We start from the raw sequence: 17,185 nt of genomic DNA, 5'->3' as shown, positions 1-17,185 counted from the left end.
ATAAAACCGGAAGCGGGAGGAGTTAGGGCTGGGGCGGAGCCAGCGCCCGGAAAGAGGTAGGCGGATTCACACGCATCCCAGTCCATCGGCCCCTGCACCACTCAGGAGCTACCCGGAAGAACGCCTGCGCTCCGGGGAGTGCGCAGACGCAGAGCCGCCTCTGGGCGGAACCGGACGATCTGTGGCCTCCGCTTGCCCAAACATCCTGTGGGAGAGGGAGGCCCTGGAGGTGCGCATGCGCAGGCCGTCTTCGCCGACCCGGGGGAACGCAGACGGGGCCGGGGGCTGGGTCCGAGTCGAGCGGGCGCAGGATGGACGAGGACGTGCTGACCACTCTGAAGATCCTCATCATCGGCGAGAGTGGGGTGGGCAAGTCCAGGTGAGGCGGTGCTCGGCCGGCCCTCTGCCTCCGGGCTGCGGGCTGCTGTCCCGGAACGGTCGCTGCGGCCCTCTTGGCTCCGCCCCGGGCCGGCGCGCCCGGCTCAGGCCTCGCAGGCCGGGTTCCTCCCAGCTCGGCGCCCGGGCTTGGGCCTGATCCCTCCGAGGCGATCCGGACCCTTCTGGCCTGTTAGTCCTCTCGAGGCTAGCCGGCCTGTCACTCCCCGAACCCCTCTGCTTGTCACCCCTAGAGTCTGGTCAGCCCGTCACCCCTAGAGTCCAGCCGGCCTGTCACTCCTAGAATCCAGCCGGCCTTTAACCATAGAGTCCGGCCGACCTGTCATCGTCACCCCTCGAGTCCAGCCGGCCTGTCACCCCGAGAGTTTAGACAGTCGTCACCCCCGGAGCTGAGATCAATAGTTACTTTATCACTTTGCGATTTCGATAGAACTGTCCTTCAAGTACTTAATGTTCTACACAGAAACTTTGGTGACGTCTTAGGTCACATTCCTGGCTCATTTTAGCACAATCTTTCGTTGCATCTTTTTTCTTTCTTTCTTTTTTTTTTGCGGGGGGCGGGGTACCTGCTTGAAAAATGTCTTTTAAGGCACAGGGTACTTAAGCAGTGAGCCACCTTTAAGTGAGATTATTCTTGGCTTGTCACATTATATAGAAATGAAAGGGAAAATATTGTATTGTCTTTTTTGCTTTGACTCATTCCTTGGGAAGGAGTCTATTGACAGAGAGTTGTGTATTAGGTCAGAGGTGGACCTAGGTGGGTGTTGCCAGAGGGTTATGATTTCATCCAGGTCTGGACAAAGTTCTCCAGGTGAAGTCATCCTTACCCTCTGATTATGAATAAATGTTATTTCAGCTTCTCTTGATCTTTAAACAGCATTTAAGTCCCAGAGAGCTGTTAACAATTTCATATTTGATTTTACCTTGTGAGATCTGTCAGATAACTTGAAAGCATTCCATAAAGAAAGCTTGACAATCTATTTTCATAGTTTGTTCACCTTTAATGCGTACTTTTAGTGTCCTATAGTGACATGCTTCTGAACACCAGGGAACAAATTAAAGGAACTTTCTATAACAATAGAAATAGGTGTGTGCTAAAGTAACGAATAAAATCTTTATGATTACTCTTTTTTTCTCCCCCCTGAGACAGGGTTTCTCTGTGTAGCTTTGCGCCTTTCCTGGAACTCACTCTGTAGCCCAGGCTGGCCTTGAACTCACAAAGAACCGCCTGTCTCTGCCTCCCAAGTACTGAGATTAAACGTGTGCGTCACCACCACTGGGCTCTGATTACTCTTTTTTGTACATGAATGTTAAAAGTGTATGTACTGGACATAGTTTTACTAGAAATCACACACCTTCACGATCTTTGTTTTCTCCATTTTTAATTGAGAAAGAACCCACATCAAGTTTGTCTTGTTTTTTGTCTTTTGAAGTAGTCTCCCTGTGTGATCGAGGCTGGCCTGGAAATTTTTATGTCACCTAGCTGGCCTCATACTGGGAATCCTCCTCTGGCCTCCAGAGCACAGATTACAGGCATGTATCACCATGCCTGCTTAGAGCTTGTTTTTGAAATCAAGAATAACAGGTTGTCATCTCAACCCAGTATGTGGTTGGCTGAGACAGTGTATTGAATGGGTGAAACTGAGTATGTTAGACTTTTCTAGAAGGTTAACTGGAGGTTCCCTTGTATTATTGCTTTTCTTTTATTTAGTTTCTTGAAACTGATTCTGGTTACATAGACTGTCTGGCCTGGGACTTGCTATGTCTGTAAACAACAGTTGGCCTGGTATTTACAATCTTTCTACCTCAGTCCCTCAAGTGCTAAGATTATAGGCATGCTGTACTAGGCCTGGTTCTGAGTACACTTTTAAAGTGTGTTGAGTGGATTTCTCTCCTTATTCATTCCCCTAGATAATCTTATTTGGGTCAAATGTACTTTAAACTTTTTTTTAAGTACTTAATGATGTATTATGAATTGCTCACTGAAATTGTTTTTAACATTTTAGCCCATTTAAAACAGTATTGGGCCAGCATGGTGGTGCATGCCTTTAATGCTAGCATTTGGGAGGTAAAGGCAGGCAGATCGCTGAGTTCAAGTCCACCCTGGTCTATAGAGCGAGTTCCAGGACAACCAGGGTTATGCAGAGAAACTCTTTTTTTAAAATCCAAAACAACAACAACAACAATAACAACAAGCCAGTGTTAGATTTAGGGAACTAGAATATTGGTCTGTGATATATTGTGGAAAACAGCCTTGACCACTTATCTTGGTGGATATGACAAGAATAAATGACTCTATTCTAGTAGAAGTCTCTGCCTTTTAAGGCAGATTAGTACAGAAACATTTGTCATAGACATGATCTTGAAGGGTAGTTCTAACCAGCAGTTATTTATGTTTTCTTATGGAGCTAGACCAAGTGAGGTGGCAGTGGGTTGTTGAGAAATTATTGTACAGCAGAGGATAACTTTAATCTGAACAAGTGGATTTTTTCCTAGTTGATTTCAGGCTGTTAGAAAGCTGCAGTAGACATGAGGTGAGGATTGGTTTGTAGCCTTGTGTATGATACTTGAACTATGTAGTACTCTATTAGAGAACCAAGCTGGACCAGAAACCCTTAAAATACTTAAATGTACAGTTCAAGGCTATGATTCTGTGGCTCAGCTTGTGAAGTAAAAAATGTAACGAAGTGTATCAAGTGCTGGAATGAAATATAGAAATCTATTATGCAAATTGCTATCCCTTCTACACTCCTTTCCCTCTCATTTTCTAAGTGGAATTTATTTTATTTTATTTATTTATTTAATTTTTTTGGGGGTCGGTTTGAAGCAGGGTTTCTCTGTGTAGTTTTGCGCCTGTCCTGGAGCTCGCTCTGTAGACCAGGCTGGCCTGGAACTCACAAAGATCCACCTGCCTCTGCCTCCAGAGTGCTGGGATTAAAGGTGTGCGCCACCACCGCCCAGCGTGGATTTTATTTTTATAGTAAAAAATATAGATGAGCTATAATCACAGTATTTTATTGTGTTTAAAATATTTATTTGTTTGTTTGTTTGCTTATTTATTTGATGTGTTTGTGAGTGTAGGTCCCTTCAGAGGCCAGAAGAGGATATCTGCTCCCCTGGAGCTGGAGTTACAGGAGGGTGAACTATTGGATATGGGTGCTGGGAATGGAATGGTGCTAAGAAGAGCAAGTGCTCATAACTGCTGAACTACCTCCCCAGTCCTCCTGCTCCCTCTTTCATTTTTTAATGTTTTAGATAGACACTCTTAGCCCAGGCTGACCTGGAACTCACTGTGTAACCCAGGCTAGCCTTAAACTTGGAGCAGTCCGTCCCCCCCTTTTTTTTAAGCTTCAGCCTTCCAAATTCTGACATTTCAGGCATGCACCCTGTGGCTCCCCCCAAAAGAAACCCCAAAACCCTGGCTTCTTCACACTAATATAAATTTAGTATTATCTACACAGCATACTCTACCATCTGTAGTTCTACATGCAAAATATTTTCCTCTTTTAACTTTGAAAGTATACTATGTAAGAACTGAATTCTTAACCATTTGTTGGGGCTTATGGACTCCTTTCTTAATCTAATAGAGAAATAGACTGTGCCTACATAGAATTCAGGATACATTTGGGGCTGCTGGTGTACCCCTGGCTATACTCAGGGTTTGTAGTAAAGGGTTTTGTTTCACATGGTGCCAGTTCCCTGTCTGTGCCAACAAAGTACCTCTTGTAAGGCCTAGTGAGTGCAGAGGAAACATTTCTGGCTGAGTGTCTGCCTATTGTTGTACGTTCAGTTAAAATCCTCAATGCCATTCTGATTGTCTGCATTTTTATGGTATTGCCATGACTACTATTGTACAAGGTAATGTTAGCCTGCTTTTCTTTTTTTTAGAGAGGGTTTTTCTATGTAGTCCTGGTGTCCTAGAACTCCACTGTGTGGATCAGGCTGGCCTGCATATGTTTGCCTGCCTCTGTCTCCAGAGTGCTGGAACTAAAGGTGTGCACCATGATAGCTGGCTAGCCTGCATTTTTGTGGCCATGTTTTCTGTGAGGACTGAATTATAGGGGTATGTCTTTTCTATTCTTAAATTCTAGCTGGGTGCATCGGGATGGGACATTTTGTACAAGTAGATATTAAGAGTCATAAGTTTGTTACTTACTTTTTGTTTTTTGTTTTTTGGATAGGGTTTCTCTGTGAAGTCCAGACTGCCCTGGAACTAGCTCTGTAGACCAGGCAGGCTTTGAACTCAGAGACCCACCTGCCTCTATCTTCAAGTGCTGGGATTAAAGGCATGTGCCACCGTGCCTCACAGTATTTTTTATTGAAAATATTTTTTTAAACATATTCTCCTCTTGGTTTCTCCTCCCTTGTCTTTCCTTCCCCTCACCCATCCAACTCAGTACCTACTTTCTCTCTTTAGAAAACAAACAGACAGGCCAATAAACAAATCAGAGTTTTAAAAAAATGTATATACACACACACACCATAAAAACACAAAATCTGAAACCCTAATATATAAGCAAAAGATCAATAAAATAAAAAAAAATAAGCAAATGAAGCAATGTGGGACAGGAAAATCTCCCCAGAGTGTCAGTGAGTTCATTTTTTTTTTTTTTTTTTTTTTTTTTTTTTGACTGTACACTGCTGGGCATGGGGCTTGGCCTTAAGTGTGGTTTGTATACGCAGTCTCACTTAACTTACAGTGGAAGTGAAGTCTATGTCCAGATATTAAGTAGAAATCTCTGGATTTTGACTGTTCTTTGTTACTTTGACTATATTGTGTCTGTTTTGTAGGAAATAAAACATAGCAGAACCAGGAAAAAGAGAGTTAAGTTTGTTTGTTTTTGTTTTTTTACTATAATTGATGGTGCTGTGTTGGAGACTAGCAGGAAGCTGTTGTGGTCTGTGGACACATCACTAGTAGCAGTAATCACAGCCTGTAGAATGTTCCTGAAGGCTCTCACTTAGACCCGGGTTGGTGGAATGGTGTACTTAGGAGGTAGTGTGCAGGAGGCGATTAGCTTTGTAAATGTGGGGCTTTAATGAAAACCTTACAGAGTTTATTCTCAAAGAGCCTTTAGTAGGGGACACTCAACAGTGAATAAAACAGTGTTGGGACCTACGAGCCACAGTGGACCTTCTAGTTGGCCATTGTTCCTTTTAATCCTTTGCTACTTTCTTGACCATTATTTCCGAGGGTAGCCCTTCTCCCCTTACTCTTTAATTTCCATTTTGGTGGAGTTAACTTTTCAACTGTAGACCACTCCCTGTGATACTGTCCTTAAAAGCCGTTCGCAGTTCCAGTGCCTGGCTGGAACTGTGCCCTACCCAGCATTTGCCTGCCTGTCATCTTTCTCCCTGCTGTTTGACTACACCTTTATGTTTTATTACTTGTTACGGTTTGCTGTGCTTTTCCATCTTTCTGTCTTTATTTAATGCAGAGTGAAATAGTGAGCTCTTTTGATTCCAAGAGACTGTTGTTTCCCTGCCATCCCTATTAGCATGAGGTGTTGCTGTGTCTTTTTCTCAGAAGTATGTACCAATACAGATTTCAACAAAAAGCAGACTGTCGACTCCTCAGAAGTGGTGTAGAAGAGCATAGTGCATATGTTTGTTTGTTAGTGGATTCCTTTGGTCTTGGGAATCTTGGGAATTTACAGTTCAGTTATTGTCTTTTCAGTGCCCTAGTTCTCCTGCTCTTCTCTCTGTATCTAAGTAATCGGGGTGATACAATGTAACAATCGCAGCATAGAGATCTATGATTAAAATAGGGCGGTGGTGGCCCACGCCTTTAATCCCAGCACTGGGAGACAGAGCCAGGCGGATCTCTGTGAGTTCAAGGCCAGCCTGGTCTACAGAGTGAGATCCAGGACAGGCACCAAAACTACACAGAGAAACCCTGTCTCGAAAAAACAACAACAAAAACCCAAACAAACAAAAAAGAGAAATAACCAGTTAAGGTCCTAACCTGTCTTTAACTCTCTTTTAGCCTGCTCCTGAGGTTCACAGATGACACCTTTGATCCAGAACTTGCAGCAACAATAGGTGAGCTAAGTTTAAAAGTCCAGCAGAACTGCCACATATGGTTATGCCCTTGGCTCTGTTTGTCTTCATTCCTTCCCCTCTTCTCAGCACCTGCACTCTCTCTGCAAATCTGGTCTGTGAGACTTAGTTTTGGTGTCCGTAAAGCCTTGTCTCTTATCTTGTGCCATTTCCTCAGCACTACTGATAATGATGGTTTGCATACACATTTCATTCCCATACGGAATTATTTTTTATTCTGCAGTAGATAGTGGTGATTTAGATATTTACTGCATGCCAGCCACTGTTCTCACAGTGATGAATACTATAAACTTGCTCTTTGTTGCCATGGACCGAGCAGCAAAGTCTGTTAATTTTATACTTTTAATGTTTGCTACAGTATTTATTGTGTATTTTTCATTTATATCCTTGATAACAGTTATTAACTATTAGGAGCAATGATACCAAAGTCAACTGTGTGTTTGTTCACGTGTGCGTGCACAGAGGCCAGAGGTTGACATTGGGTTTTGTCCTCTGTCACCCTCCTCCTTAATCTTTGAGTTAGGGCTTCTCGCTGAACCTGGAGCTCTCCGATCGGCTAGACTGACTAGTCGGCAAGTCCTAGGATCCTCTTGTCTCTGCCTCCCCAAAGCTGAGATAACGGACACAAGCCACTGTGCCCAGCTATTGCGTGGGTGCTGGAGATGTGGACCCACGTCCTCATGTTTATGTGGCAAGCACTTCACTGAGTGAATCATTTTCCCAGAGCCCCCAAAGCATTTTAGAAATAAAATTTAGAGTGCTTGAAAGTGGCTTGTCATCTAGACTACTAAAAAAATCTTACTGTAATTGCTAGTGAAAGTAGAAAGTTCCTTTTTTTTTTTTTTTTTTTTTTTTTTATTTTCAAGACAGGGTTTCTCTGTGTAGCTAGCTTTATGCCTTTCCTGGATCTCACTTTGTAAACCAGGCTGTCCTCGAACTCAGAGATGCGCCTGCCTCTGCCTCCCGAGTGCTGGGATTAAAGGCGTGCACCACCACTGCCCTGCGAAAGTTCCTTTTAACTGGCTTTATTTTTATTTATTGTGGGATAATTTCAGGTTTAGAGGGAAAATGGGGAATTCTATATATTTCACTCACATTCTATAAATGCTGGTATTTATCACTTTTGCTTTATTCTTTGTGTATGAGCATGTACACATGTATATGTATACATATGTGCTTGTCAAGGTCAGAGTACAATCATCATTCCTCAGGCACTTTACTTTTTTGAAACATGGTTTCTCCCCGGCCAGGAACTCACCAAGGAGCCTAGGCTGGCTGGCCGGCCAGCAAGCACCTCTGTCTTAATCAGGGTTTCTGTTACTGTGATAAAACACCATGACCACAGGTAACTTGGGAAGGAAAGGGTTTATTTTGCTTTAAACTTTCACATCACAGTCATGATCCAGGGAAGTTGGTGCAGGAAGGCAAACAGAGCAGGAACTTGGAGTCGGAGCTGCTGCTGAGGCCATGGAGGAGGGCTGCTTACAGGCTTGTTGCTCATGGCTTGTTCAGCGTGCTTTCCTAAATACCTTAGTATCCCCTACCCAGGGATGGCACAGCTCACAGTGATTAACATCAGTTGTTAATCAAGAAAATTACAGACTTGCCACAGGTCATTCTGGCAGGGTATTCGAGGTTCCCACTTCCCAAATGACTATAACCTGTGTCAAGTTGACATAAAACTAGCCTGCATAACCTCCCAGGTACTAGGATGACAGGTGTATGCTAACATGCCTGGCTTTTCTTATCTGGGTATTGGGATGGAACTCAGGTCCTTATGTTTGCAGAGCAAGATCTTTACTGACTTAGCCATCTATCTCCCTCTACCTTGCCTTATCATTCTTATACTGCATCACATACAGGGTTATTCTTAAATGAATTGCTTAATATGTTGCAGACTTTTGTCTTTAATATCTAAGCATTTTAATGTATGTTTCCTAAGTGAACAAAGATAAAATTTTGTCCACTGACAGATTTCATCAACTGCCTATCAATACCCTATATAGCAAAAGTAAAATTAGACCTAAATTATGTTTTGGGTCAAGCAATGTTAGTCATTTCCAGTTCCTGACCCCTCACCCTGCTTTCTGCAGGTTCTTACACTAGCTCAGATTGGCCTGGAACTCACTCTACAGTGTGGGAGGGCTTCAGACTGGTGATAGGCCTCCAGCCCAGCCACCTCCCAGCTGTTGGGATTATAAGCTTGCGCCACCATGCCCACATCTCTTCAGTCTCTTTTAGTTTTCACGGTTCACTGGTCTTTGGTCGTCTGTCTGTGTCTGACAGTTTTGAAGAGTACAGGGCAGTTGCTCTGTAGACTGCCCCTCATTTCACTTGCCCAGTGTGATTTTTTTTTTTTTTTTAGGAATTCCACAAAAATCTTTTTAGGATGTTATAGCAAGAGGTGCATGGTGTGTATTGATCTGGTGCTGTTGGGGGCTTTTAGTCACACAAGGTGCCCAGTTTCTTCATTGTAATGTTTTTATTTTTCTCTTTGTAGCTTTCCTGTGGAAAGACACTTTTGAGGTTGTATATATGTCCTGTTTCTTGTCATGGTTTTGTGCTCTTGTTTTACCCTGCAACAGAAAGGAAAGGTAACATGTGGTTCTGTTACCCTAGCTGTGGATGTCAAATGACCTTTCAAATGCTCTCCTCGTATCTACATTTAGTACTTGGATTTCTGTGAGGAAGCATTCATCTTTATTTGTTTCTGTCAATACAGACTCAAAATGCCTCTAAATTTTTAATAAATTTTCTTAGGCATTACTTCATTACTTAGCATCTGTGTGGCATAGATATTACAGATTTATTTCTGTGTATGCCATAAGAAAGGGAACCATTGAAGATACTAGCAAGTCAAACTCCATTTTGTTCTGGTTTTCACATATTTGCTCATTTTAAACTATGTAATAAAGTTTGCCTGTTCAGAGCATGGGTTGTTTTGTGCTGTAATACATAGAGGTGTAGGTGAGTGACAGCTGATGGGGGCAAATGACTGAAATGGAATTTCTACTGAAGAAATGAATCATGCCTAATAGAAAAGTCACTTGAAACTGAAATGACATGAGGACTCACAGAATGGTAGCCATCATGGGCTGTATATATTACTAAAAAAGCTGTATCTTTTACCAAAACAAATACTAAAATACAATGAAATATTGTAATTTGTTCCCCAAGTTGGCCCTGAGGAACTACTTGAGTTTAAAAATCTTTACATTTGGGCATGAGATTACTTTCTGATTTCAGTTACAGCCACCACACCCATAGGTCTAAAAGACAAAAACAATTGGTTCAGTTGTTTATCTTTTTTCAGTTGTGAAAATTAGTGTTTTATACAAAATCAGTATTTCACCTCACAGTAGACCAGCTATGAACATATATCTTTGTATTTCAGTAGTATAGTTAGAGATTAAAATGTCTATCATGTATAAAGAAACTTTTAAGATAATTGTTTCATATAGTGTTTCACAGTGGTACTGTGAGTTATATTTGCTTTTTGTTTATTCAGCGATAATTAACTAATATAACAGAGAGGGAAATACTAAAGCACAATCTTAATATCCCACTAATGTAGAAGACAGCTAAAAACCTTCAAGCCACAAGGCAGGTGGACTCAATACCTAAAGCTGTAGTGAGTCTTCCTCTGTCCCGCCAGCCAGCTCCCAAATAACTATACAAAGACTTATTAATTATGATAGCCTGGCCGATAGCTTAGACTTGTTTCTAACTAGCTCTTATAACTTAAATTAACCATTTCTTTAATTTTACTTTCTGCCTCATAGATTTATTAACTCATCTTCATATTGTCCATCCTTCTTGCTCTGAGTCTCTTGGTGTCTCCGTTTTCTTCCTAGTGTCCTCTCTGCCCCCAGAATCCAGCCTAGCTATTGACCATTCAGCTTTTTGTTAAACCAATCCAAGTGACACATAGTATACAAAAAGATTATTCCACAATACCACCCTCCCACTTTTGTCTAAATAAAAAGGAAAGGTTTTAACTCTAACATAGTAAAACTATATAAAGTAAGAACAATCATCAGGTATTGTCTAAATAGAAAGGAAAGGTATTAACTTTAACAAATGAAACTATATACAATAAGGAGAATTATCAAAAAGAATTACATTCACAATGTGCAGTCCATTTGTATTTGGCATATTCAGAGAAAATACGTTCTTATCATCTTATCTTGATGAATTAAAGTTTTGTGCCTAAACCATTTTCTATTATAATTTGTATTACCACCTTAAAACTTTTTAGACCTCAAAACATTTTTTTAGATAAACACTTTAAACTTTTATGTCTCTCAATCTTATAAACTCTACATCTCTTATGAAAATTTCTTTTTTGAGTTTGGTAACAAAGAAAACTGTAAAACTAATTATTCAGTCTTCAGTCTTCATCAGAGACTAAAAAAGGATAAAATATTACTTGAGTAAATGGGAAGTGCTGAGCAAGTAACTTCCAAAACTAAGAAATCACAGAGATATCTGGCTGCCTGGACAGTCACCCCAAGGTTCCTCTGTAACGCTAGGGCATCCATCTTTGGACTGTGGGCCTAAATTACCTGACAGACTTTTCTGTAAAACTGGAAGTTTGAAGGATTGTTTTACCTTGTCTTAGCAAAGTTCAGCAGTCACTTTTTTTTGTGTCCTGATTATCCCATTTGGACAGCATACTGTCCGCAGTTGAGGCAAGGACAGTTTCTTGCCTAGTGGTTAACTTTTGCCACAAAGAAAGCAAACTCCATATAGAGGTTCTTCAATGACCATCATCTTCTCTGAAGTAGATTGGTGCTGCCAGGAGCAGATGTGTCTCATTGTCATGAAAAGCCTTATGTTATTAAAAATCTCTTAAATGACATATTCTGTAGATCTCTGAAGTGTTTCAAGACCACCTGTATATCTAAACTGTATCTCTGTTTGACCTTGGAAACATACTTAACTACAAGTTTGATTGTTATAGGTGACTAACTACTAACCTACATTTCTTTATTATCCTAAATAGTTTGTAATAATAACTTTCAAGGAATAGAAATTTACATTACATTGTTAAATGAGCTGCATAGGTACAATACCTTAAACAAGTAGAAATGTATTTATAGTGTGTTCTAACAAAAATAACTTTAAATTTGTATCAATATACAAAAATACCTTAAACAAGAGTAGAAACATATATACAATATAACAAAAATACCCCTAAACTTATGTCAATATACAACAACCCATACCAATGTAAAATATTTAAGACTAGTAGTTGCTTTTTTTAGTTTAAAAGTAGATTCAGTCATCTACCCTTTTATCCTATCATTTCTATATCTCCCATTTTTTTTCAGAAGATCCCTAAATCTAAAATCCTTTGTCCAGCTTTTTTTCCTGACCATTACCAATAATAATTTGTAACCAATCCCACTAAACAATGACAAATATCCATATTAATTTACTTTCTGCCTCGTTTTATTACCTCATCTTTATATTGCCTGTCCTACTTGCTTTGTGTCTCTTGGCATCTCCACCATCTTCACAGCATCCTCTCTCACCCGAAAATCCTGCCTAGCTCTTGGCCATTCAGCTTTTTATTGAACCAATCCAAGTGACACATCTTCACAGTGTACAAGAAGATTTTTTCCACGACATAAAGCAGTGGAGTATCAAGCTACTACACATGGGAAACTGTAGAGAGGATGCCACACTGAAGAATTCAGAGCCAGTGTGAAAGACTTCCACGTTGAGGGTCTGCAAGGTTTAAAGTCTAAACTCTGGTTTATAAAAACATTGTGTTGTTGGAGTGATGAAGCTGAAGAGTCACACAAGCAAGCCATGTCTGCAGAAAATATTGTCTTCTATCAGTGAAGGAGACGATTTCACTTATAACTCCAGTGGCTGTTGAGAAGTGATACACTTAACTGTCTTTCAGATTGTAACCATTTGTGTAGGTGTGTGGTGTCTGGTTGTTGTTTAATTTGGATTTCTCTGATAACTGCTGATGTTTATCATATTAAGTTCTAATTTGTTGCCATGTCCATGTACGTGTAAAGTATCTGAGTCTCAATTTTAATGTTTTACTTGTTGTTTTTTTTTCTTTTTTTAATTTATTTTTATTTTATGTGTATTTGTGTTTTGTCCATGCACCACTTGTATGTAGTGCTGGCAGAGGCCAGAAGAGAACCTTCAGTCCTCTGGAACTGAGTTGTTGATTGATAGGAGAGTATTGGAACGAATCCAGATCTTCTTAAAGAGCAACACCATGTAGCCATCTCTCCAGCCCTTGTATTGTTTTCTTAATGTTGAGATTTGAGAGCTTTTTATATTCAGCATATATTTTTTTGTAGGTGTTATTTTCTTTGTAGATATTTTAGACCCACTCTTTTGCCATAATTTTTCTAATAGTACATTTCTAAGTACACAAATTTATTGCAATGAAATTCCATGTATTAACTTTTCCATTTATGTATTATGATTTCAGTACTGTTTTTCGCCTAGCAGAAGGCCACATGATTTTCTTTTTTGTTATTTTGCATATGGATATCTAGTTGTTCCAAAACCTGACTGAAAAGAATCCACACTGAACAGCTTTCCTGCCCTTATAAAAATATCAGTTGTCTTTAGGTGTCTCAGTGTGTTTCTGGGCTGTCTACACCTGTCTTTATGTTAGTATTTCACTGTCTTCCTTTCTGTAGTTTTGTGATCAATCTGTGAATCAGCCCTGGTAGTCTTCTCAATTTTTTTTTTTCTTCTGAAAGTGTTTGAGCTACTTTGGTTCTCATTGAACTTTAGAATTGGTTAGTTGATTTTAAATAGAAACCTGCTGGGATTGTGATAGGGGTTGTGTTGTGTCTGCAGGTCATTTTGAGAAGAATTGATTTTTTAAAAATATTTATAAGCATTAAGTGGTGACACAGAACTCTCCTCACAGCACTCTGGAGGTTGAGGCAAAAGGATCTGTATCCTAGAATACACAATGATTGTAATGCCAGGCTGGGTTACCTCGTATTACTATCTTAAAGAAAAAAAGATTTAATGTTTTGTGATTTTGGATGTATATACCTATATTAATTATTATTATTATTATCATCATTATCTTTTGCTGTGATAAAATACCCTGACAAAAATCTCTTAGGGGAAAACAAATGTATTTTGGCTTATGACTCCATAGGGATAGAGTCCATAATGGTGGGGAAGGCATGGCCATAGGAACAGGAAGGAGAGAGAGAGAGAGAGAGAGAGAGAGAGAGAGAGATATCAATTAATTGATCACATTTCATCAGCACACAGGAAGAGAAAGAGAGAACAGGAAGTAGTGAGGTTACATGCTCTCAAAGCCTACCCACCAGTGATAGATAAACTTCCTCCAGCAGGGCTCTACCTCCTAAAGGTTCCATAACCTCCCAGACAGTACCACCGACTGGGGGCCAAGTGTTTAAATAAATGAGGCTATGGGTGACATTTCTTATTCACATCACAAGATCTTTCACGGGTTTTGTCAGATCTAAGCCTAGGTGTTCCATGGACTTTCATTCTAAACAGTAGGAGTTTATTTTTGTTTTCCCTTTATTATTAACATATAGAAGTACTCTTAGCAGGTTGTAGTCACACCTGTAATCCTAGCATGTGAGAGGCTAAGATAAAAGAATTGCTGCAAGTTTTAGGACACTCTAGGCTGAGGCAGGATACAGATATAAAAAAATACTCAGGCCAGCCTGAGTCTACAAAGTGAGTTCCAGGAAAGGCGCAAAGCTACACAGAGAAACCCTGTCTCGAAAAAACAAACAAACAAACAAAAAACCTATTTCAAATATTAATTTTATATCTTCCAACCTGTTATGTCATTTTTTAAAGACACTGTGCTGGTTAGTTTTATATCATCTTGACACAAGCTAGAGTTATTGGAGAAAAGGAAGCCTCAATTGAGAAAATGCCTCCATAGATCTGCTATAAGTAAGCCAGTAGGCCTATATGTGGGAGGGCCCAGGCCATTGTGGATGTGGCCACCCCTGGGCTAGTGGTCCTAGGATCTATTAGAAAGTGGGCTGAGCAAGCCATGTGGAGCAAGCCAGTAGGCAGCACCCCTCCTTGGCTTCTGTGATAGCTCCTGCCCTCCCTCCAGTTCTGTCCTGCTTGAGTTCCTGCCTGCACTGCTTTTGATGATAACTGTTATCTGGAACTGAATGAAATAAAGCCTTTCCTCCCCAACTTGCCTTTGCCTTTGGTCATTGTATTTCATCACAGCAGTGTAACCCTAACTACGACACATGGTGACACTTGGAAATTCTAGGAGGTTTTTAGTTTTTGTTCTTGTTCTTTTAGATTTTGACATTCTTCCTTTATGGGTTTTTTTTTTTTTTTTTTTTTTTTTTTTTGGTTTTTCGAGACAGGGTTTCTCTGTGTAGCTTTGCGCCTTTCCTGGAACTCACTTGGTAGCCCAGGCTGGCCTCGAACTCACAGAGATCCGCCTGGCTCTGCCTCCCGAGTGCTGGGATTAAAGGTGTGTGCCACCACCGTCCGGCTGACATTCTTCCTTTATAATCTGTGTCCTTTCTTTCTCTTACTGTCCTGGCTGAAGATGTGAGGTACTGTACAGTGCTGAGTAGAGGTGGTGAGCGTTGTCCTTATTTCATAACTGGCAGTAAGGGAGAACATTTCTGACTTCTGTGTGATGTTCATTGGATGTGTTTTGTAGATTCCCTTTATCAGGTGAAGAAATGCTCTTCTATCACAAGCTTATGGGGAAGGTTCCTCAGAAATGTATTTTATTTTTGTGCCCTTTGATGAGCAGATTGTCTTTAGTTGAGCATACTAAAGTGTACATTGCTTTATTTTCCGTTTCTAAGATGGGCCCAGGTAGTTGTCATCTTTGTTGTTCTTGACCTACTTTTACATTCATTAAGTAAGGTTTTATTTAGGATTCCCATTTGTGTTTGTGAAAGATAATAGTCATAGTTTCCTTTAACTCATACCTTTCTCTGGTTCTGGTGTCAGTACAATTATAGGACTTATAAAAGAATTAAAGAATTAAGGAAGAGTCCACTTCAGTTTCTATAAGATTTTGTGTAGAAAGAATCAATTTAGTTGAACTCACAGGGCCTTTAGAGATTTCTTTTTTATGGGTAGACTTTTAACTACAGATTGAGTTTCTTTAATATGCACAGTTCTCTAGGTCATACATTTATTTAGCTGTTTTGTGGTTGTGGAGGTCAGTGTTTATAGTTATGTTATGATGAAACATGCAGAGTATGAACCATACCATCTTAACCATTTTTACTTCTATATCTCACTATCATTCACTGTTATAACACTATTCATTTCTAGAACTTTAAATAATTCTTTACTACATCTTCTCTGCAGTTCTTGGTGACCTTTATTCTACTTTCTGTCTGTGAAGTTTGCCTATTCTAGGTACGTTGTACAAGTGGACTTGTGCAGCATTTGTCTTACTGTATTTGGCTTATTTCACTTAGCAAAATATTTTCAAGGCCAATCCATATTGTGGCATGTGCCAGGACCCAATTCCATTCTTAAGTTCAAATAATGTTTCCTTGACTGTGTGCACCGTTTTTGTTGATTCACTGATCCACTGCTGCAGACTTGAGTTGTTTCCACATTTGGCGGTTGTAGATGACCACTATGATTGTGTTGTCCACAGATATGCTTGAGTCCCTGCTGTCACTTCTTTTGGGTCTCTACTTAGAGGTGTGGTCCTGCCGCCTTTATCCATACAGTAGTTGTACTTTTCATATTGGGGGGATGCCGATCTGTGTTTCACAACAGCAGCTGGGCACAGTTCTCCTCTCTATCAGCAGTTCTCAACCTGTGGGTGGTGACCTCTCCTAAGACCATCCTGCATAGCAGATATTTTACATTACAGTCCCTAACAACAGCAAAATTACAGTTACGAAGTAACAACAAAAATAATTTTATGATTGGGGGTAACCAAAACACGAGGAACTGTATTAAAGGGTCACAGTATTAGGAGGGTTGAGAACCACCGCTCTACATATTTGTCTATACTTATTACTTTCCTTTTTTTTTTTAAAAAAAATATATATGAAATAGCCATGGAAATAGTTATGAAATTCTAGCTCATTGTGGTTTTTAATAAGCATGCCACTAATATCCAGGGGAAGTTGAGCATATTTTTAATATGCTTATTGGCTATTTATGTTCTTTGCAGAAATGTCTAATGAAATATTGTGGTGATTAGGTTTTTGTTTTGTTGTAGAGGTTATTAGACATGTGCTGGATTTTCATCTTTTGTCAGACACATGATTTGCAAATGTTTTCCCCTATTGTGAGGATTGTCTTTTACATCTTGGCATAGCTCTGTAAGCTCCACCTGCGCATGTGCAGAGGAATCCTTAAAAGCCGGACACAGACTCCTCCCGTCTCTCTTCTGCTTTCTCCTCCTCCCCCCTCTCTCCTCTGCATGTGCCTCTTCCCAGGCCTGGTTACTCTTTTCTACACCCGCCCTCAGTAAAGCTCTGATACTGGGTTTTGTCAGGTCTCTGACCTTTCCTTGCAGGGTAACCAGCACGGCTTGGCTTATTATTATTTAAAACCAACAATCAGTAGATCTATATGTACGGATAGAGTCACACTTGGATGATGTGTGGGAGGTGATGGGAACTTGGGAAGGTAGGGAGGCAGGCCACCAGAGTGTATCTAGTGTTTGGCTCCTTTGCCTCTCTCCCTCTTTGCTCCCTGATTGTCTTGAGCTGAAGAACTTTGTTCCATC

At 40.3% G+C, this 17,185-nt stretch overlaps 1 protein-coding gene across 1 annotated transcript in view; it reads left to right on the top strand.

Moving 5' to 3' along the window:
• The first annotated feature begins 221 nt into the window (after nt 1-221).
• Rab18 (RAB18, member RAS oncogene family) overlaps nt 222-17,185 on the top strand; it is a 34,366-nt gene continuing 17,402 nt past the window's right edge. The window contains exons 1-2 of the mRNA XM_028873058.2: nt 222-379; nt 6,383-6,438. Of these exons, the coding sequence (XP_028728891.1) occupies nt 312-379; nt 6,383-6,438 (124 nt within the window). The 5' untranslated portion in view covers nt 222-311. The remainder of the gene's footprint in view (nt 380-6,382; nt 6,439-17,185) is intronic.

Source organism: Peromyscus leucopus, chromosome 5 (assembly GCF_004664715.2).
Source record: "Peromyscus leucopus breed LL Stock chromosome 5, UCI_PerLeu_2.1, whole genome shotgun sequence".
Lineage (NCBI taxonomy): Eukaryota > Metazoa > Chordata > Mammalia > Rodentia > Cricetidae > Peromyscus > Peromyscus leucopus.
The sequence above is the reverse complement of the archived record's forward strand: the minus strand, read 5'-3'. Positions and strand labels throughout refer to the sequence as shown.